The sequence below is a fragment of the Rhinolophus ferrumequinum genome, chromosome 8, assembly GCF_004115265.2.
Source record: "Rhinolophus ferrumequinum isolate MPI-CBG mRhiFer1 chromosome 8, mRhiFer1_v1.p, whole genome shotgun sequence".
Classification (NCBI taxonomy): Eukaryota; Metazoa; Chordata; class Mammalia; order Chiroptera; family Rhinolophidae; genus Rhinolophus; species Rhinolophus ferrumequinum.
Genome location: NC_046291.1, coordinates 296,850 through 318,272, shown reverse-complemented (window position 1 = coordinate 318,272; position 21,423 = coordinate 296,850). Strand labels below are relative to the sequence as shown.

General features: G+C 48.1%; 1 protein-coding gene across 1 annotated transcript in view; it reads left to right on the top strand.

Moving 5' to 3' along the window:
* FARP2 (FERM, ARH/RhoGEF and pleckstrin domain protein 2) overlaps nucleotides 1–21,423 on the top strand; it is a 100,989-nt gene that overhangs the window by 50,491 nt on the left and 29,075 nt on the right. The window contains exons 7-13 of the mRNA XM_033113003.1: nucleotides 981–1,095; nucleotides 5,532–5,679; nucleotides 10,385–10,480; nucleotides 12,319–12,482; nucleotides 12,820–12,888; nucleotides 13,392–13,449; nucleotides 15,773–16,025. Coding sequence (XP_032968894.1) covers nucleotides 981–1,095; nucleotides 5,532–5,679; nucleotides 10,385–10,480; nucleotides 12,319–12,482; nucleotides 12,820–12,888; nucleotides 13,392–13,449; nucleotides 15,773–16,025 — 903 coding nt within the window. The remainder of the gene's footprint in view (nucleotides 1–980; nucleotides 1,096–5,531; nucleotides 5,680–10,384; nucleotides 10,481–12,318; nucleotides 12,483–12,819; nucleotides 12,889–13,391; nucleotides 13,450–15,772; nucleotides 16,026–21,423) is intronic.

Below are 21,423 nucleotides of genomic sequence, written 5' to 3'. Positions count from 1 at the left end.
GCTTGAACCAGAGTGTGGGGGCGGGGAGGCAGAAAAAGGGGGGAGGAATTAAAACAAAGTTTGGGCCAAAAATATGTGTGCACATTATACATGGGAACACATTATACACGGCAAAATGCGGTAGTTATTTTTTATTTGGCCTGAAGTCTTCTCAGGTAGGCAGGTGGCTTTTCGGTGACACTTGCTTGAGGGCTCTGTGTACAGCTTAGTTATAACAATTTGCCCGACTCTGATTTTCACCTTTGAAGGGTGCTGCCTAGATTGAAGGATGCTAGAGACATGACAGCCAAGTGCAACATATGATTATAAACTGGGCCTTTTTGCCATAAAAGACAAGCAATCAGTAAAACATAGATAGGGTCTGAGGCTCGGGTGTCACTGCAGATCACCGTGCCGTCCTGATCTGAGCGGTTGTGCTGTACTTAGGAGTGAGGATGTCCTGGTTGGTGGAAAACTCATACTAAAGTGGGGTGCTATACATGCAACCTTTCTGTGAATTTGAAATTGTCTTGAAACAAAAAAAAAAGTATATTGCTTAATATTATGGGGCTTCAACTACTATTTTTAAAACATGTATAGCCTGAAAATACATGAAATTAGAGACATTGTTCCTTAAGAATTTGAGAGGCCCTGAAGGAGAAACTATTTAAAATACATTTATCCTGGTCATGATGGTCTCGGCACAACTTGTGGATAGTGTGGTTTAAAACCCAGACACTCAGTCACGTGGCAGTTTGCCTCCAGAGTCCCTCAGCTGCGTGTTTGTTCTTCAAAACCCAAAACATTCTCCTTAGCTGCTGTTTATTTGCCTTTAATAAGGTAAAATATTTGGAAAAATCAAATATAAACTCTATTTAAGGATATATAATTTAGTACAGACTTAGGATAATTTTTTCTACTTGTAATTTGTGTATTTGCATGTACAAACACTTGTATTTTGCTTTATTTAAAAATTAAAATTACTTATTATCTCATCTCAGCGGAAATCGGAGATTATGATGAAGCCCAGGATCGCGAGCACCTCCGAGTTCACACATACTTGCCCCATCAGGAGCGCTCTTTGGAGAAGATACTAGAATTCCATCGGAAGCACACGTGAGTCAGTGAGTCAGTCAGAATTGGCTGCGAATGACAGAGGTGGCCCTCGGAGAGCTGAGCACGCATCTTCGGTTGCCTGAGACTTGGCAGTCGGGTTTTTCTGGACTGAAGTGAGGGACAGTGCTGGAGGGAGTGGGGAGGGGCTGAAGAGAGATGGGGGCAGGGCCGTGAGAAAGCGGAGCCAGGGCTGGGACTGTGACCTGGAACTCACCAAGGGGAGCGAGCCCTCCCTGGCGGGGACTCCGGATGAGCTGGCCTGGCCCTTGTGAAGGAGCCAGTGAGGTGCCAGGTTATTGTGCCCGGTGACATCGTGGAGGTGAGCTCTGCTGGAAGCCAGCACCTTCCGCAGCGGGCTGGGTGCCTCCTGTGTGTCAGTCACTGCACTGGGTGGCGGGGGCGGCACAGAGCAGGATTCACAGTCAGGGACACTCTGCCCGCTAGGGCTGCATGCGCTCCTCCAGCGCACTGCCACCCACCAGAACCTCGGGGTGCCTGGCACCGGGGCGGGCACTGCATACACAATGTATCACTGTAACTTGTGACACATGAGCTAGAATGGCAGGCAGTGGGGAGGAACAGTGAGGAGAGAAGGGTCGAGAGGGTGCCGAGGGGGACATTCTGGTCACGGGCAGCAGCCGAAGGTGCTGGCGGGACTGACTGGTGGGAAGGAGGGCCCAGCACGGCACCCGCAGCTCTGGTTTCATGGTAGAGCAAGTAAAAGTGCCCATGGCGAGTCAGGCTCTGCGCCAGGCTGCACGTCATCCTGCAATGCCGTGTGTGACGTGCTGTTGTCACTGCCTCTTCATATGGTGAAACTGAGCCAACGCCTGAGCTCCGTTTTGGGTATGACAGTTTGGGGCACCTCTCAGTGTCACGGTTCAGCACCCCTGAGCCACCCTTACGGAAGCCGCGGGACCGGGGCTCATTAGAGCTCTGGCTCCATTTCCAGGATGCCCTTGGCTTGGCTTCTCTCAAGTGTTGCCTTTATTCTGGCTGGGAAGCTCCAAGTGTCACAGCCAGACCCTGAGGACCAGCCGGGCAAGAACCCTGTCCCAGTGCCAGCCCAAAGGAGACAGTCACTTGTTCAGGATCTGTCCCTGGACTTGGGAACAGGGTTCCTTCCTGCCGAGACACACAGAGGCAGGGCCGGACACGTGGAGGAAGGGTAGTGGGTGCTGCACTGTGACATTTCCCCACACACACACCAGGCAACAGTGCCCAGTGGATAAATGGATCTGGGAGATGGGAGGTCATGTTGCACAGAGGGTAAGCTCCCCTCAGGAGGAAGATGGGAGAGAGCGGGGCCCAGGGCAGACCCAGAGGACCAGCCTGGGAGGATGTGTGGAGCAGGGGCCACCGCAGAGGCCAGGGGTCAAGGGAATGAGCAGCCAGAGAAAGGAGCGTGGCGCCACGGACTGCAGGGGAGGCGTCAGGCAGCGGCCACCACTAGACAGCATGTCCAGGCTCAGCCACATGACTGAGCCTTAGGCCTCGGTGGCTTCAGGCAGATTCAGGGTGGACGCAGGCGCCAGAACAGTGAGAGTGAGGTGGGGAAATGGTGACAGGGAGTGGTGACACTGAAAAGCCTGCCTGTGGAGGGAACAAAGAGCTAGACCTCAGGGAAGGCTGGCGGTCTGTGCATGTGTGTGTTTATATGCACACGTGTGTTCATGCGTGTGTCTGTGCCTGGTTGTGCCTGTGCAGTATGCATGTGCGTTCATATGCGTGTGTGTGTGTGTGCATGTGTGTCCTTGTGTTTGTTCATGTGTGGCTGCTGTGAAAACTCGAGGAAGCGGTGAGAGAAGTCAGTGATGAGCTTTCCACAGGAACCAAACTGGACTCTGTCCGAGCGAGCCACAGCGTCCCCGGCCTGGCTGGCTGTCTCCGGCTCGCGTGGTCCTGATGTGCTAACTTTGTCTTCCACAGTCATCAGAAATTTATTGTACATGTGTCATTTCTTTTCATCATTCTTTGTGTAGGTGTCTTCAAGACAGTACACGCCTTCATTTAAATGGATGAATGCCTTCATAGTTTAGACTTCTCTTCCTGACCCACTGGAAACACCCTGCGATCACTGAGCAGGACAGTGAGGAAGGCGTTTCTTGACTTTTACCACATTTCCTTTGGATCTTTGAGTTTGCAGAAAAAGATTCAAAAGCTGGTGTCTCGGTCCATCCGGCTGCTAGAACAGACATCACCAAGGGGGTGGGTGCTTATAAACAACCGACATTTGTTCGTCAGCACTTTGGAGACCAGAAGTCCGAGATCAGGGCACTGGCAGATGTGGGTCTGGTAGGGGAGCGCGTCCTGGGTCCTGGGCAGCCGTCTCCTCACTGTGTCCTCCCCGCGGGAGGGAGGAGGTCTCTGGTAAGGGCGCTAAGCCCATTCATGATGCTCCAGCCACTCACCTCCAGAGGCCGGCACAGTGGGGATCAGGCTCAGCAGGGAAACTTGGGAGTCAAACGTTCCATCCATGACATCCCACCCCACCCCCCACAATTTATGTCCTCCTCACATGCATGTTACATTCATTTCACCCTGACAACCCACAAGTCTTAAAGTATTAAATCAGGTGCAGGTGAGACCCCAGGGGCCATTCGCCCTGAGGCTGTATCCCCTCCAGCCGGACCTATGAGACCAGACGAGTCATGTGCTTCCAGATATAGCGATGGGATGGACGTCCCATCCAAAGGGAGGAATGGGAGAAAAGGGGGATGGGTCCCAAGCAAGTCCAAACCTAACGGGACAAATAACATGAAACCTTCAGGCGCGAGAATAATCCTCCTGGGCTCGATGCCCTGCTTTCCAGGCCCACTGGGGTGACAGTGTCACTCCAGAAGGCCCTGCAGCAGCTCTCTGTCGTGGCCCCGCCCCCACCACAGCTCTCCCAGGCTGGGGTCACCCTGCAGCTCCAGGCGGCCTGTCCTTTGGGACCTAGAGGGACAGTCCTGTCCCATGTGATCCCTGTACTCTGGCCTGTGATGGGAGGGGCAGCCTCAGGCTCCTTCTTCCTGTCCTGAGTCCCTGGAGATGTCTTGGCCACACTGATCTTACCACACAGTCGCTGGACCACACCCTTAGTGTTCTCCTTTTTTGCGATATGGGTAGGCTGAGAATTTTCCAGATATTTCAGTTCTGCATCCTTTGTGCTTAACAAGTCCGTCTTTCAGTCATTTCTCTCGTGTTTTACTCTAAGTCAGGAGGGGCCAGGCTGCACTTTCAATGCTTTCCTTAGAAATCTCTTCAGCTAAATAGCCAATTTCATTGTTCACCAATTCTACCCTCCACACAACACCAGAGCACACACACGATTCGGCCCACTTTCTCCCCGCTTGTAACAAGGGTCACCTTTCTGCAGTTTCCAAGAACACCCCTCTTTCCCGTGAGACGCTATTAGAGGGGCCTCACCGTCCACATTCCCACATCGCTCACGGTGGCTGAGGTGTCCTGTCCGTAAGAAGGTTGAGGCTTTCCCTGCGCTGTCCTCTTTTCTCTCTTGGTCACCAGAATTGCCCTTTTACTGTTCCCAATTCCAGCAGGCACCTCAGAGCCCTTCCAACTCCCTTACCCAGCCCCACAGTGCGGCCTCCAGATCAGGGCTTCCTGAAAGCAGTTCTGTCCCACTGGTGTCCCTTCCGGTTGATGATTTATGAAAATGTAAGTTGGTAGTTAGGCATCTATGTCAAATCAGAGAATGGAAATTTTAGTCAAAGAATGGAGATCACAGGAATGGTGTAACCCATACAGTTGTGTTATTCCTTATAGGTCCAGAGCTCAGGCATTTGGAAGTCAGAAGGAAAAGAGTTGTCACCGGGTCATCACGAGTAGGGTTCAGGCCTGGGACGTGGGTGCTCCTCCGTCCGAATGTCAGCCACCCGCCTGGAGGCTGGTGGGCGTGACGAGGCCATGTTCAAGTGCTGGGGGCACGACTGTGCACCGTGCACTTGGGAAACACTTGGCACATGGGGACCTGGACGTGGGTAAAAACCGGTTGTTCTGCTGGTGATTCTTTTATTCAGTTTTATAATTTCCTTCACATAGAAGTGTATCCTTGATGGTTAGACTGTACATCATAAAAGTACTTTTTTAAAGGATTGAAATGGGTTCAGTGAGCTGCTAGTGTTACCTGTGCTATTTTCTCTGTTTAAATTTGCCTCCGCGTGTCATGTTTGCACACTTTTCCTGAGCGCCTAGTGAATGCAAAGCAAACGCCCTACCCCGTGGGAATAGACTACAGAGCAGAAGGAAGGGGGCACATGTCTCTGGTCTGCGTTGCGGTCTGTTGTGTTTGAAGTGGATCAAGTCACTGCGGACAAGCTAAGCCCTTTTGCTGGTTTCTTTAACCCTGTTTTCCTGAACACTTCAGTATATGTTTGGCTCTTTCAGAAACGGAGTTGTCTTCAGTGCTGTGATCATGCTGTCTTTTATCACAGGGGCCAGACGCCTGCTGAGTCCGATTTCCAGGTGCTCGAAGTTGCCCGAAAGTTGGAAATGTACGGCATCAGGTTTCACAAGGCTTCCGACAGGGAGGGAGCCAAGATTAACCTGGCGGTTTCCCACATGGGTGTCCTCGTGTTCCAGGTAGGCGGCAGGGAGCGGCAGCCGTGCGCGCTGCAGCCAGCTGGGGGTGCTTACGTACACTGGTAAATTCTTGTTCTGATGAGTAAGGTCTTGGACTTGGAGCCGTACATGTCATCTGATCTGATCTCTCACCCAGCAGAGAAATTGTCTCGTCCTTCTCACATCACAGAGCCCATCGCCCTCAGGGCCCCTCGTCACGGCCCACTGTCCCTTCTAATGTTGAACCAGCAATCACCCCCTTAGAACCTGAAGCCGAGACTCTGGCCCTTCCTGGAGCAGTCTCCATGCCTTGGCTGGGCCTGCTGCCCTGTGAGGTCTCGCAGTGGATCACGGGCGTCATTTAAGTGAATGAGATGGAACAGACTAGAAAATATCCGAGGGTGCTGCCTGTGGGAACGCTCGGTGTGGCCTCAGGGAATTTTGTATTACTTGTGCTTGGATAAGGAGATGGTTACATAAATGGCCACTGAGTTCTGTTTGCAGTTAAGTATGTGTGAACTGGGGTTTGTGGTGTCGCCGGGTCTGACAACTCCTGGAGCGCAGGCTCCCCGACCCGCTTACCACCCAGGTAACTGTCCACCTCCAGCTGTGACCCTTCGGGCGCTCTCCAGTCACTGGCCTGTGTAAATTGTGTACCTCTGGTTGAATGCAGCGGTCTGAGGCCTGCTCCTGGGGAACCTGCACTGGCAGCTCTTCCCTCTGTGGCTCCTTTTCGCCTGTGGTCACCTGAATGGCTGGTCTTCAAGCTCCCTAATCAAGCACACTTGTTTTCTTTTTCTTTGCCTATCCGTTAAATTGCAGTGTCCTGTCAGAAAAGAATTTAATTTTGAATTTAGAATGGTAATTGTGTTATGTGCTGTACTAAACATGACAAGAAAAGAGTACATGCCATGGTAGAGGCCCTGCCCACTCTGGTGTCATCGTTCCTGCATTGCATGAGACGCCAGTCAGTTGTCCACCTGAGTCCAGCTGTTGTCATGTGTTTCATAATTTATGGCTAGAGTGAATTGTAAAAGCAAGGGCTTAGAGACTTCAAATTAGAGAAAGCTGATTGAATTTATTTCTAGCCCCTCAAGACCTCCACCAGAACAACAGCAAATTGTTTTTCTTTTCAAGTTTAAATCAGTAAGAACCAAGACTAGAAAAGGAAACCACAGAAGATGAAGAATATCAGCAAAATTTTGGAAGTCAGGAAATAGGTAGATGGGTGGAAAAGACTGAAATGCAATGGCCTGCAGTGGGAAAGCTGGGGAGCAGGCCATGGTGTCCCCAGGAGCGGGGAGCGGCACCTCTGGCAGTGGGCAGTCTGGGACTGGAGATGGAAACCTACGTTCGTCCCTGGGTCTGTGTGAGCAACGATTGCAGCCCCTCCCGGCCCTGGCAGGGGACAGGGGTCTTCCTCTCCATAGTGCAGCTCAGAAGGTAGAGATGAGGTGTCTCACTGAGCCCCCACTGGGGGTTCAGGGCAAAGCTTGCGGTCTGAATGGTGCCACAGTGCCCTGGAACTCTAGCAGAATGCCATCTGTGAGGCAGGAGGCTGCGCTCAAGAGAGTCTGACCAGCCTTCCAGAAACCCCACAGGTGCCAGCCACAGCTGCCAGCCAACATTGTAGAGCCTCCTCTCTGAAGGACTTTCAAACTTACAGAATGATAAAAATTAGGATGACACATAGACCTTCATGTGCCCTTTACCCAGATTCAGCTGTTACAGGCATTTTACTCCCTCTCCTCTCCATAACACAAGCATGCACAAGCACACAGGCACACACATAACGCTCTTTACTGAGTATTTGAAAGTATGTTGCTCCTGAGAAATGGGAACACTCCTTTATCAGACGTGTGAAACTTTTTCTCTCGTAACTTTTTATTCCAGCCTCATTTGTAATAATAAAGTGTTGGTACTTAATCATGAAGAGGCTGGTTAAATAAACGACGGAGCATCCATATTAGGGAATGGACGACTGTACAAAGAATGCAGAGGCTCTCTATGTCCTCATGTGGGAGACAGTCTTTGAGATGTATTGTTACATGGAGAAAAGATTCAAAACTGTGTATGTAGTTTGCTTGTGAGGAAAAGAAGGAAAATTACACACACACCACATTGTTTATTCCACTCAAAGTAAGTGGGTGGCACGGGTCGCCTCGAGGAAGGTGATGGTAACTGGCCCGCTTTGGGAAGGGATGAGAGGGAGACCTCACTGTGGACTCATTTTGGTACCTGTAGCATATAATGTATTAACTGTGTTATATTTTCCGAAAAGCCTCACAGACCTAAGAGAAAACCTTGCATCTTGAAACAAGAGCAGGACACGATCGTAGGAGCATAGGAGATGAAGAGTACTTGTAGAAATGTGAGCGCAAAATGGCAGTGTTGGCAGAGCGAGAATGTTTGAAAGGTGAAGTTGAAGTCGCCACACAGCAGAATAAAAGATAAAGGACGAAAGATGGGAGAGAAAAGTAAAGAAAATTCCAGGAGTGTTCGAGGCGGTCCAATATCCAGGAATTTTAGAGACAGGAACCAAAAAGCAGCAGGGGAAGTTGTTAGACAGTGCATGAGAAAAAAAATTCAGAACTTGAGACATGAACTTCCAGATTGAAAGTACCTTTGTAATTTTTTGTTTTGAGCAAAAGAGAAACTGGAAAGGCAAGCAAACATCTAGAAGCAACTCTTTCGTTGCTATTTTGTTTGGAGTGTTTTGTTTGCGTTTTTTGTTGTGTGTGTGTGTGTTTTTGTTTTTTTTGTTTTTTTGAGAACATCATTGAAAATCCTCCAAGATTTTACTTTGAGTAGAAATTAGAGTACTTTAGTGTTTGGGTCATATTGGGGAGCTAGGGTGCTCAGTTCTCTGTCAGACCCTGACATGTGTATCTTGACTTTGAGGACCTCTCTTAAATCAGGAATCTTTTAAATTGAGATATATAATTCACATACCATAAAATTCACCATTTTAAAGTATACATTTAGTTCTTTTTAGTATATTCACATAATTGTGCAACCATCACCACTGTTTCATTCCAGAACTTTTTAATCACCTCCCCTCCTCACATGCAGCCATCGGCAGCCCCTGACCAACCTCTCGTCCGCTTTCTGTCTTTCTGGATTTCATCTGGACGTTTCACCTGGGCCCATACAGTACGTGGCCTTTTGTGCTTTGCTCTTTCCTTGTTTTCAGAGTCTGTTCATGTTGTGCCATGTCTCAGTGCCTCATTCTTTTTACGGCTGCAATTTGCTTTTTTTTTAGTTCCTCTGAAGGGAAGACATTCCTTACCTGCTGTCCCCATCTTGAGTTTGCACCAGGGAATCAAGAGTAGAAGAGAAAATGCCAGAAAAGTATTTCAGTACATTTAAAGTTTTCATGTTGAAATAATTTTGAGCTTACAGAAAAGTTAAAAGTGCAGTACAAAGAGCTCCTTCACCCGAGACCCTCCCCACCCCCGTCCAGATTTTACCAGTTACCCCATCTTGTTTACTGCAAAAGATCCAATCTAACATCAAACAGTGTGCCCAGCCATTATGTCTCCCTAGTCTCTTCAACAGGGAACTTGCTTCCTCCTTTCCTTCGTTCTCATGACCTGGATGTTTTGGAAGTTTACAGGCCGGTCATTTTCTAGAACTGACCATAACATTGGTTTGTCCAGTACTTGTTTATGATCAGACCCTGGCTGAGCTCCTCAGGAAGATGCATCACAGAAGTGCTGATATGCCTGGTACGGCCTGTGATAATGGCCATGGTGTCCGTCTGTCCCTGTCCCACTGCTGGTGATATCAACATGGAGCTTCTCTACTGCAAACAAAGTTACTTTTTATTCTTTGCAGCTGATAAACATTTTGTGGAGAGAGACTTTGAAACTATATAAATATCGGCACCTCCATCCCACTGTTTCCTGGTTGGATTAAAATGATGGCTGCCAAATGACGACTTTGTAAATTCCCTTCTTTGTGCTCCTAGAAGGGTCTTCTCCCCGTTTGTTTGTATCACTGTGGATCCGTTGATTTATATTATAATCGTATACTTGGTAATTTGGTAATTTGTTGTCATTATTTCGTTTGATCTTTCGATTGTCCCACATTTGGCCACTGGGAGTCCCCTCCAGCTCCTGTGTCCTTACGACATGTCCCCCTCATTTTTGGAGCATTTGTTCACTTTCTTACACAGCAGAAGATTCTGGGTTCTTTTTGTACTTTGCCTGCTTCTCCTCAGAAGACAAAGGGCCCTGGTCTTGTTAGTGGAGAGTAGTAGTTAGAAACCCAGAGCCATGTACTACGTGAGCCCTTTGCTCTTGGGGTGTCAGGAACTCACATCATTCGTTCTGTCAGCACTCAGGCCCCTGCTAGCTTTCCTTCTTTCCTTTCAGGAAACTTAGCTCTGGGAAAGCAGCCCTGCCCAGCCTCTACCTTGGCCCTTCCTGACCACCCTCCTTGCAGTGGTGGGCTTCAAAAATGTTTAATACTGACGTTGATTAACAATAATTTGTAATAAAGCCTTAGTGAAGAAATCAAGTTCTCAGTTTCTAAGACAGATAGATTAGTATAAGTAGTGACATTTTAATTCAGAGTCATTCCAAATATAATTGTAAAATACCACACAGGTTGCTGTGCTGTCTGGCAAGGATGTAATTTAAACATTCTCTAGTTTATGAGAAATTGTGTGTGCCTCTATCTAGATTACAAATGTGTCCCTAAGTGTCCATCTCTTGAATTTCAGAGCACCACCAAAATTAATACCTTCAACTGGTCCAGGGTCCGCAAACTCAGCTTCAAGAGGAAAAGATTTCTGATCAAACTCCACCCAGAGGTCCATGTAAGTATTATTTTGAGCACTTGTTAAATTAGAATTTGCTCTGCTGAGATATTGAGTGATGTAATTACTTGACACATTGCTTCCGCATAATGCAAACAGGAATTTAAGGGTAAGTTCGAGTTGGGACCTAGCCGGCCCAGCAGGTCTCCCCGTGAGGGTGTAGCAGCATGGGGGTTCAGATTTGGCAAGTCTGGGGTGGCCTTGAGAATGTGCCTGTCTGACAGGCCCCCAGGGGCTACTGAGACTACTGGCTCATTACAGCCTCTTTGTTCTCCAGGTAAGGAAGCTGCACTGAAAGTGTCAGCTGGGATCCAAAGCCGGACAACAAGTCAATGGAGAGCTTCTGTCCAGGGAGAGCTGAGGGGCGTTCCCCATATTCCCATGTATCTTTGATTCAGAAATTGACCCTCTGCTTGCTCTAATTCAGGGGTGTCCAAACTTTTTTCAACATTTTTTACCAAAGGCCATATGCGGTAAAATACACAAACAGCCGGGCCACTCACTCGAGGTGAAGTACGTATTGCCTCACCTGGTTTATTTAAGTAAACTAAATATATTTTTGGAATTTGCTGCAGGCCAATTAAAAATGGATTGTGGGCCGCAGTTGGCCCGCCGGCCGCAGTTTGGACACCCCTGCTCTAATTGAAGGAGCCTTGATTTTCAGAAAATAAATACTTCTTTCTTTTGAGATTATCAGTCAGTAAAATAATACTTGCACATGAATTTACGGAAATGAGTTAAAATGGAAAAAGGTAAATGTCTATGCAGTCTGATAGTGGGGGAAAAGCCAGTACTTCAGACTATTCAGAGATGTTCAAATTGTCACATTTCCAATGTACATAGGAAGTTAAGAAATAAAGTAGATTAGCCGAGCCACGGTGGTTGGGGGGGGTGGGGGGGTGGCAGCATGAAAGCTAAAGAGGCCACATTGGCTCAGGCACTGAGTGGAAGGAGATAAGAGTGGGGACCAATCCAGAAGAAAGGTTTGACCTAAGCTTCTAAAGGCACTGATTAGCAAGGGCCTTTGCCGAAGGCCTGAAAGGATGGCTTCTTTGTTTGCTATTCAAATGTCTCTCCTGGGGATGAAAGGAAAGTGCAAGATATGCCAAAACATACAAAATGCCAGTAAAAGGCTGCTTTTTTCTCTGTAAGTAAAAAACTATTTCGGACAGTTACTCTGTAAGATGTGGAAAGAAGAGAATCGCTGCCCAAAGCAGCTATTAATTGGAATAGCCTAACATTTCAAAATTCAGAGCTGTGTCTGTAGCTGCACTTGCAAAGTTATATTTTATACCCCTAAACACTTAGGTTTTTAAGACTAATTACAGGAGCCAAAGTATACTAGTCATTCTGGAAAGTACTTGGCTAATACATATCAGAAGGTTAAAACTCTGCCTGGTTTCTGAGTTCAGTGTAACATTTCTGGGACTTCGTGCTAAGGAATAACCCTGAGAGGTAATGTGGTAGTTTCTTCATGGTGATGTTTGTGCGCTTGAAAAACTGCGTGTCCTAAACGTCCAAGGAATCCCAAAACCCCACAGGAAAACGGTTCCATAGTAACAGACAAGTGTGTGTACCGTCGTGCAAGGGTGTTGGAGTCAGCTAGGTGTCAGCAGGTGTGTGACTGCTCACGACTGCAATTTTCTGGTAGTTTTATAACGAATGTGTACATAGTGTTTTTCTTCTCTTAAACATAAATGGAATCAGAAGTCTATATATATACAATTTTCCAAGAAAACATCTTCCTAATTTTTATCCTTGGAATAGCCTGTTGTCTGACCTGCTTCCTAGATTTTATTCTTGAATTAGTTACTTGAACCTTTGTATTTTGTTTCTAGGGACCTTACCAGGACACACTGGAATTCTTGTTGGGTAGTAGAGATGAATGTAAGAACTTCTGGAAGATTTGTGTGGAGTATCACACCTTTTTTAGACTTTTTGATCAACCTAAGCCAAAAGCTAAAGCCGTCTTCTTCAGCAGGGGCTCCTCCTTCCGATACAGGTGGGGCAATGCCACACGGCTCCCGTGCCTTGTGGAGCTGACAACAGAAATGTCTCTAATCACCAAAAAGGGTTGTCAGACCTTTCAGAGAATTATGTACAGAGGCAGCTATTGGAAAACTGGAGAAAGCATAGCAGATAAAATAGTGGGGAAGATAGGCTGAATAAAAACTTTGTTTGTAAAAGCAGTTATGCTTATTACAGAGCATAATTTTAAAATATGTATGTAAACTTACGAGAGAGGAGGGGCTAGACTTACTGTCCTTTGCCTTTGTGAAAAATTAATGCTGTGAATTACTGTTAATTCTTTTCTTTAAAATTTGAACGTGTATTCACAGTGGAAGAACTCAGAAACAACTGGTAGATTGTGTCAAAGTCGGTGGGATGAAAAGAACCCCATATGAAAGGTGAGCTCTGTGGTGTTTGTGATTTAAAGTGTGTGCCTTTAAAATTAATATTTTAAGTATATTTAACCTTCATTTGAATAAGATTCATTTCAAATACATAAACATGTATTTTGACACTTGAGTTCTGTTTCTTTTATTATTTTAAGATGATGTGTAATATCTTTATACAGAAACAGATATTACTTTCTAGTCTGTATAGCTTAGTTTACACAGAATGTTTTACATAACATGGTAAACTTCAAATCTGAAAGTTCACATTGTTTCTTTGCACGTGGAATTTTTTCTTCAGTGGGGGGGGATGGCTTTACCTTTTCTGGGACATCTGTGTATTATTTGAACCACTGTTTTCTTATCCTGCTCATTTCTAGTTAGATGCCTCATGGCATGTTACCACTCTTAACCTTGTTTTTATGTGAGATCTTACGAGCACCGCACATGCTGCTTTAAAAACAGGAATCAGGAGAGGAAGGCTTGGTGGCTCACAGCTTGTTCTCTGTTTGCAGAAGACAAAGCAAGACTCGGATGACTGTCCGTACTCTGACTGCTGACTTGCCAAAGCAGGTTAGTCCTTCTGGTTGAAACAGACACAATATCAATCACCTGTACTTTTGCGGAAAATAGTCGTTCCGTGTTGTAACAAGAGCCCTAACGCTGTGTCATTTGCTCAGCAGTTCTAGTCCTAGGAGTCCTAAGTTAGGGGAATGCTCTGCGCAAAGACGTGTGTCTATAACTGGTCGCTGCAGACGTCCCGCGCAGCCACGTCTGTGCTGGATGAATCACCAGTGCAGAGTTGCGTGTGTCCATTTCATGGACAACTCGAGAGCCTTGGAGAGTCTTGTTTGGGAAGAAAGTGTGACCAGGGACACATGCAGAATACGTCACTAAGAGAAAATAGCAGGTTGCAAAGTGGCCTGTGGAAAGGGATTCTCGTTTTTATTTAAAGAGACAAATAGGTACACGGAGCAAACAGGCTAGTGGAGTAAACCTGACGGTGACCAGGTGATAGCATTCCAGTCGCTGTTTTTTCTGGTCACTGTCAGCAGTTTTTATTTTTCTCTTTGTGCTTTTCATTTATTTGAGTTTCCTGCAGTGGGCATACACTGCTTTTTGTTGTCAGGAAAACAACTGAGTGAATATTATTTTCATAAGAACATGAAACAGTGTTAAATGCCACTTAGCAAAATGATTGACTTAAGCTGGCTTCCCTAAGTGGACTTTTTTGCTACTTAAGGGTGGAAACCAGGACACAATTTATATCTCTGTGTGTTTGGCATGATTACAGCTGTATTAGAACAAATACAACACAGGCACACACAAACACTTCATAGAAAATCATTTGTTCACAGTGTCCCAAAATGTGGTACCAACACTTCTGTGCCACTGTGAGGGAGATAAGAGACCCCGCTGTGTTTCAGATCTACTTCCCTTTAGTCGCTTCCCATTTCCATATTAACTTTCACATGTAAGCATATTTTTAGGTAGAACCTTGCTCTTTCTGTGGAATAACATAACTATTTCCTCATGCAGCTATATAGTTTTATATTTATAATTTTTTATTGCTGCACAATGTTAATTTTTGTTGACAATTTGTCATTTATTCCATTAAAGTATTTCCAAAAGCAACAGTTATACCTCATGTATTAAAGCGCATGTGTCCCAAACATTTTTTTTTCCCTTGAATCTTTTAGATAAAAATATTTTTTAACTCTTTTAGGTATGTTACCTATTTAGGAATTCCTTGTTAAATCAATTGAAATTAAAATAATTTATTTTTATTTCTTTAACAAAGTTCAAATTTATGAATAGTCTAAAATAGTGCAGATAGTCTAAAAATTATAGCTAAGCTTTTAGTTCTCTGATATTATCTTTTAAAAGCCACAAGAGAATATTGACTATGGTTGAATGGTTAAGAAAAAGTGATATTACGACGTTTGAAAGCATTAGTGTTATGGGCTGTGACCTGCTGTGTTATTGATTCCTAAGAGGTTAGATGCTGAGCCTTCTACCGTTGCCTCCGTTTGTGTTGTGCTGTTCCCTGCGCACAAAGTTGCTGTCTGGTTATATTTTGGTCTAACCAAAATATACATTTTGATGTTGTGTGTGTACACGGGGTATCAGGCTTCCTGGAAGCATGACTGCTTCAGTGACGTGTGAAAAGTGACATAACCAGTAGAGAGGGCTCACTGCGAGTCCTCGCGTGTGGGATTGATTGTGGGTGAAGACATGGTGCAGGGCGCCCATGGGGCAGCGAGTAACACAGTGGCTACTTGGTCTCTGGCCGCTGCCCCTTTGGTACTGGGGCCACTCCAGTGCCTCCAGGACACCTCGTGCCCCCGTGCCACCGGCACTGGCAGAGGTGCTCGGCCTCACTGCCGGTGTGACTGCGCTGCCACGCTGTGTCCCTAGCGGTGACCCTGTGACAGACGAGTGCCAGGGGCCGCAAAGCCCGGCGTGTCTCCCTGTCAGCACTTTGCTTTAGGATCTGCGAGCCAAAGGCATGGCTCGCTTCTCTCTCACTGCCTTTTACCCCTCGGGGAAACGTTCCCTTGGGGAAACGATGACTGACAGGGGATGGATGCCCAGGAGATATGACTACACGTGTCTGGTTTGTGGTGATGGAAATTTTCTATGCTGCACACGTTTGCTTCCATACGAGAGACAACTGGAATTATAAGGGACTATAGGCAGATGGTCCTGGGTCCTTTTTGGAAGGCTGTCGGCATTATAGATCTTCAATTCTAACAGGAAGTCTGATCAGTTCTCTGTAGAAGTTGTGATACAAATGTATGGCTGTACTACTTAGGGCCCAGTTAGCTTTGCAACTTTCTGATGGTAATGTGTGAAATTATGTTCCCATTTTTCTTTTCTTGATTTTGATCCCCAGAGCATCTCATTCACCGAGGGCATGAGGACTTTTTCGTCCCCATCTTCAGCAAACACCTCCTTCTGCTCGGTCCCTGCCTCCCCTCTGACCCCTCCTGGCCTGCCCGATTACAAGGACAGCAGCAGCTCCGTAATGGGGCCCCAGGCTCCCCACGTCAAGAGGCTGGCAGCAGAGAGGAACAGCGGCGAGCTGGAAGGCCCCGATGCGACACAGGCCCCGGCCCCCGGGCACCCTGCGCTCCGGCCTTGTCAAGGTGTTGGGTTTTGTCGTGTTGTGAGGAGTGGCAGCCCCAGCTGTCCTGCGGGCCACGCTGGCACCGCCTTAGGCCTAGGTGCAGGGGGGGCCGGCAGGGAGTGCAGAGCTGCTGGGAGAAATGACCGTGGGGAGGGCGACTTGACCGTGGGCTCATCCCGCTCCAAAGGGGAGCAACCGTGTGGCTGGCCGGGAAGTGGGGGGACCCCTGTTTTCACATTGACAAACACCCAGCTTCAGGTGTCCGAGGAGTTCATAGATGATGATCCGGCAGACATCTCTTTCTTTGCCGGGGGCTCCGAGGCATTCTCTTTCCCGTACCGCAGTTTGGCCCCGCAGGCCCCTTTGTGTGGCCGCCCAGGCTCAGCCCGGTCCAGCCCCGACAGGTACTCCACGGAGGCAGCACCCGTGCACGGGGAGCACGGCTTTGAATTTGAGGAGGAGCATGGCTTTGGCAGCGACATGCACCCCTCAGACACATCGGAGTTGTTTGAGGTGAAGGCACAGGCCAGCCTCATGCACAGCCTGCTCAGCCCATCCGAGAGCAGCTCCCTCAGGAACAACCGGTCCGAGAGCAGCTCCCTCAGCAACCTCCCGCTGCCCGGTTCGTCTGTGCGCACGCCCAGCTCCGCCGAGCAGTCCGAGGCCAGCTCTATGGCCAACTTCCCTGCCCGCTCGCTGCGCTCCGAGGCCAGCTCGGCCTTCCAGTTCTCTGACCTCGTGGACCAGTTAGAGCAGCTCAGCTATCCACCCACGGCAGCTGAGGACTCCAGCGGCTCCGACACCGACTCCTGGGGCTCTGAGTCCGAGGTCCCCCTAGACATGAGCCTTTTGTTCAGCGGCCCATTTGCACAGACAAGTGGGGAGAGAGTCATTTTCAACTTGCAGAGTAACATACAGGATCTGAGTCAGGGGAGCAGATAGATGGAAACCCGGCTCCTTTACAGGAGGGCTCCACCTGCTCGGTGTGGTGAGCTCAGATTGTCGGCATCAGGTGTCAGAGCAACTGTGCCCACCGCTAGGTCTCCTTTCTCTTCCTAATCCTCTTGAGTTTTGTGTTCCGAATGTCATGATTGACGCTGTCACTCGGAACGATGTTTGAAACGACGCATCCAGTTTAAATAGATGAGTATCTCTGGCTGTCGTCCTGGGAGCTGATGGGTTGGTCTTTGCAGCTTCATTGTGTGGCATGTGCTTCCATCCAACCAGAAGCTGCCGCCGTCCACTCTGCGTGCCACACAGGTCTCATCCGTGTTGGTGTTTAATAGAATGTGTGTAGTCTGCCTGTTGATGCTGCTTTTTAAGATGAGGCGTGCGGCCACCATGGCTTGGTGGGGGGAGGTTTGTTTGATTGTCCGGCTGCCACGCACAGTCTCGAATGAGCCGGATCTCGGGACGGCGCGGAGGCTGCAGCCTCCCGTGTGTGGTCTTCAGCTGCATGCAGCGGGGTCCCTGCGACTACCCAGGTGTCTCAGTGCCAAAGGCATCGTCTCATTAATGACTTAAGACCCAGAAATAGTGTTGTGTTTCAAAAGCGGGCTTGGAGGGGCATCGGTTTAAAACGCAACTGAACAGTTAGCTTACTTGGGGCTATAATCCCTATCTAGTTGCAGGAAAAGCAGAGCCAGACTCCGGTCAACCTGAGAGTCGCAGTGTGAGCTCGCCCAGAGAGCTGTCTCCTTTGGGCTCCTGGAGCAGGTTTTTCACTAGAGGGACTTGCGCTGGCAAGGGCTTGCGCTGTCCTTAGGAATGTTTCCTGTAGGCCCGGTGCCGTGAGACACACAGTCACTAGCCGAGGCAGTGGCACAGGCCGCACGAGCAGCCAGGTGAGGTGGCCGCACAGGCAGTCCGTGCAACCTACCCCCCTGCAGAGGGGGGCTGGTGCTCATAGGGCCTGCGGACACGAGGGGGCCGCTGGCGTGCAGCCCAGCGCCCAGCACACCAGCCCTGGACAGACGCATTCGTCAGGTCCACGCCTTGGGCTTCGTCTTTGGGTTTTTGTCGTTGATGCCTTCTGGTCTGACCTAGTAGAGCAATACCATGTTTGACGGTTAACTTTCTTCCCAGATGTCCCGGGGTGACTTTAAGCCTCCCGCCTATGCTCCCAGGTGGCACCCTCCGCCTGCCGGGATGGTTTTGCTGTGTGTGCCCAGGGCCCCTCAGAGCTGCCCTAGGCTTCTTGGGAGGGTCAGTCGGTACCAGCAGGGGTTTGGCTAAGTGTGTTGGGGAGGTTCCCATGTTGGCAGCTGCCTTAAACCCACACGTAGCCTCACCACGCCCTGGTCGGCGGGGCTGGTGCTGGGAGAGTGTGCAGCTGTCTTCTGTCCCGCCTGCGTCCCTCAGACCCACTGTCTACACGATGAAGGCACTGGGTAGGGTTTGGCTGATGATGTGACAGATGGTAAGCGTGATGTCATTCGAGTAGCATGTTCGGGACATTTTGTTTTTCCCTTGTGTCACTCGAAAAGCAAACCTTGGATGTGTGTGGTGAAGAGAAGTCACCATGTTACATGTAGAATGCTTTTCCTGGACCTCAGTAGTCATGTCATGGCCGCTCTCTCCTTCCTCTGCTGTGCCTAATGGTGCTCTGAATGAACCAAGTTGTCCCTTGTGGCTTTTTTATTGGGTGTTTTAAGGGAACCCACCCTAGTGTCTGGGTAGTGGCTTTGAGCCACCTCCGCTGCCGGGCTGGGGTGACCGAACCTGTGCACCAGGGCTGCCGGTCGGTGGGGACACGCCCGTCACACTCTTGTCCCAGAGATCTGACCTCTTCCCGGGCCTTCCTGTAAAAGGGTTTGGTTTTGTTTCTTCAGTGAAACTTTATTTTCGGGAGATGATTGTTTGGCTCTTTGTTTAGAAAGGTTTCCAAATATACAAAAACGGAAAGCAGAAAGAGGAGTAGAACAAACGAACCCGTCACCCTTCCCCACACGGTGTCTCCAATGCTTGACCACACTGGTGCCCTCCACCGTTTCTTCTCTGTGCTTTGTTGCTGTAGGATGTGTTTTTTTTTCATTCAAATTTTCCGGGTGACAAAGGTCAACAAAACTACATAGGTTTCAAGTGTACGTTTCTATAATACGTCATCTACATGTTGCATTCTGTGTTCACTACCCAGAGTCATTTCTCCTTCCATCACCATATATTTGATCCCCTTTACCCTCTTCTACTACCCCCCTCCCCCCTTACCCTCTGGTAACCACTAAACTGTTGTCTGTGTCTGTGAGTTTTTATTTTTTTGTTTGCTTGTCTTGTTCCTTTGTTGCCTTCAGTTTTATATCCCGCATGAGTGACATCATATGGTTCTCGACTTTTTCTGTCTGACTGATTTCACTGTAGGATTTTAAAGTACGTCCCTGACATGCTGACCACTTTCCTCAGAATTTCTGCATGTATCAACACATAAGGACACCTTCTTGCATAACTCCTGCAGACAGCATCGCACGAATCAGTAATCCCTCAGTAATCCCTCCTAATAACCAGGATGTACGTAAATTCACCCAGTTGTCGAAGTGCCTTTACCGCTTGCTTTGTTCAAGTGGGGATCCAGACACCATCCGCTTGCTGCATGTGGTGAGAGCTCTTAGGTCCCCTCTCATTTAGAAGACCCCTCTCATGCCATGACTTGTAGAAGAAGCCAGTGGTCTGCCTCGGGTCCCACGGTCTCGCCGCCCCCCAGCCTCTGCACTTCTGGAGGCTGGACCTGGCACCGCACTGACCGCTCGCCCCTCATTCACAGCGGCCACATTCCCACAGCCCCCGTGGCTGGCCCCTCCGCGTGTGACAGCGCAACTCTAGGGCGAGCCCAGCGCCCCAGACGCTGTGGACACTGTTGGTGAAGGTGTTCTTTTCAGACTCAGGTTTAACTTTTGGCGAGATCTGGGGAAATTTTTTAAGTTCTACTTTCCCAGGATGCTCATGATATTTTTCAATTTATACTTTTTCCTTTATAGTGAAATCATTTCTTTAAAAATCAGTTGTGGCTTTTTTTGGAGTTACTGCTCAGGGCTCCCCCCTTTCACTTTTGAGTGGGTTGTAACCCTCCACCCAGAGGGAATTTTTTAGAAACCAGGGGAAAGTGAGCCCAAAGGACCACATTGCCTCTCCACATCTCTACTGACATTGTTCCACTTTCTCTTAGGAGAGATGGTTTATAGTACATGTTCAAATATCCAGAACAGTTCAGATCGAGGCCTCTGGGCTCTGAGCCAGCCTTCGGCCTTTCTTCCGTTCGCTGATGGCTACTGATGCTGAAAGCACTTGTGTTATGCAGTGACACCACCTGGGGGTACGGGGGGAGCATATACCTGATTATAGGACAGTTGTGCAAACTTGAATGAAACACAAGACTTGTAACCACACTTCTTACATTGGCAGCCAATTTGCTGAGAGTGTGGAGTTGAAAAGTGCCTGCTAAGTGTTGACAGTTTTCTCTCTTATTCTGTTGATCTATTAGTGAGACCCAGGGCCGTCTGGGTGTGGCAGCTGACAGCAGTCCTGCAGCCGTCCCCACCCTGCAGGGCCCCCAGCAGGCAGAGCTTCTTGTTCCCCTTAAGTCCGCCTCTAACGAAACACCCTGATTTGGGGCCAATGTTTATTTTTGTTAGTTATCAAGTCTGTTTTTTATATTTAAGTTTCCAAGTGCAGGTACTGTACATAAGCCAGTATATGAATATTAAGCCTAACAACAGTACAGTTTCATGTCACTAAGACTGACACTAAAATAGGTAATGGTGTGTGCTATATAACTCTTTTAATCATTTGGCCTTTTTTTGTATTACAAAGGAATTCTCCAAGTGTGGAATTAGATTAGGGGACCCTTTTCTACTGAACACACAATTTGAAAGTAGTAGTGATGATAAAAGGTGGGCAATAAAAATAGTGCACCAAAAACAGTTCAGCATGAAAAACTTTAAAAAACCTGTTGGTTATGTCATTCCCATTGTTGTCATTTTGCAAAGTCTTTCTTAATTGCTTCAGGGTACAAGAATATTCTGATTCCTCCACTGTCTGCTGCCCTGAACGAGTAGCTGTAAGCGTCACGCATGCAGGGGTTGTCAACATGTACACACGCGTAGTACACGAGCTCTGTCCCTGTGTGTTATGTGTGTGACATTTGATGCCAAGTCTAAGTCTTCACAGAACGGTTATCCCTTCCTGGTTCATGGGACTTAAACAAAGAAAGCCATTGTTGGAACAGTTAATTCACAGACGAAAATGTTAATATCCACCCAGGCACTTACAATTGAGGATTTTAGTGTCTTCTCAAGGCCGTGGAGTCTTACTCAGCTGGGGTTTTACTTGGCCCTTGTCCTGAAGATACAGAGTTTGTCACAGCTAGCTGCAGTGCGCTGGCCACTGTCGGCCCCTCTCGTCACATAGTAGCCATGCCTGCCGTG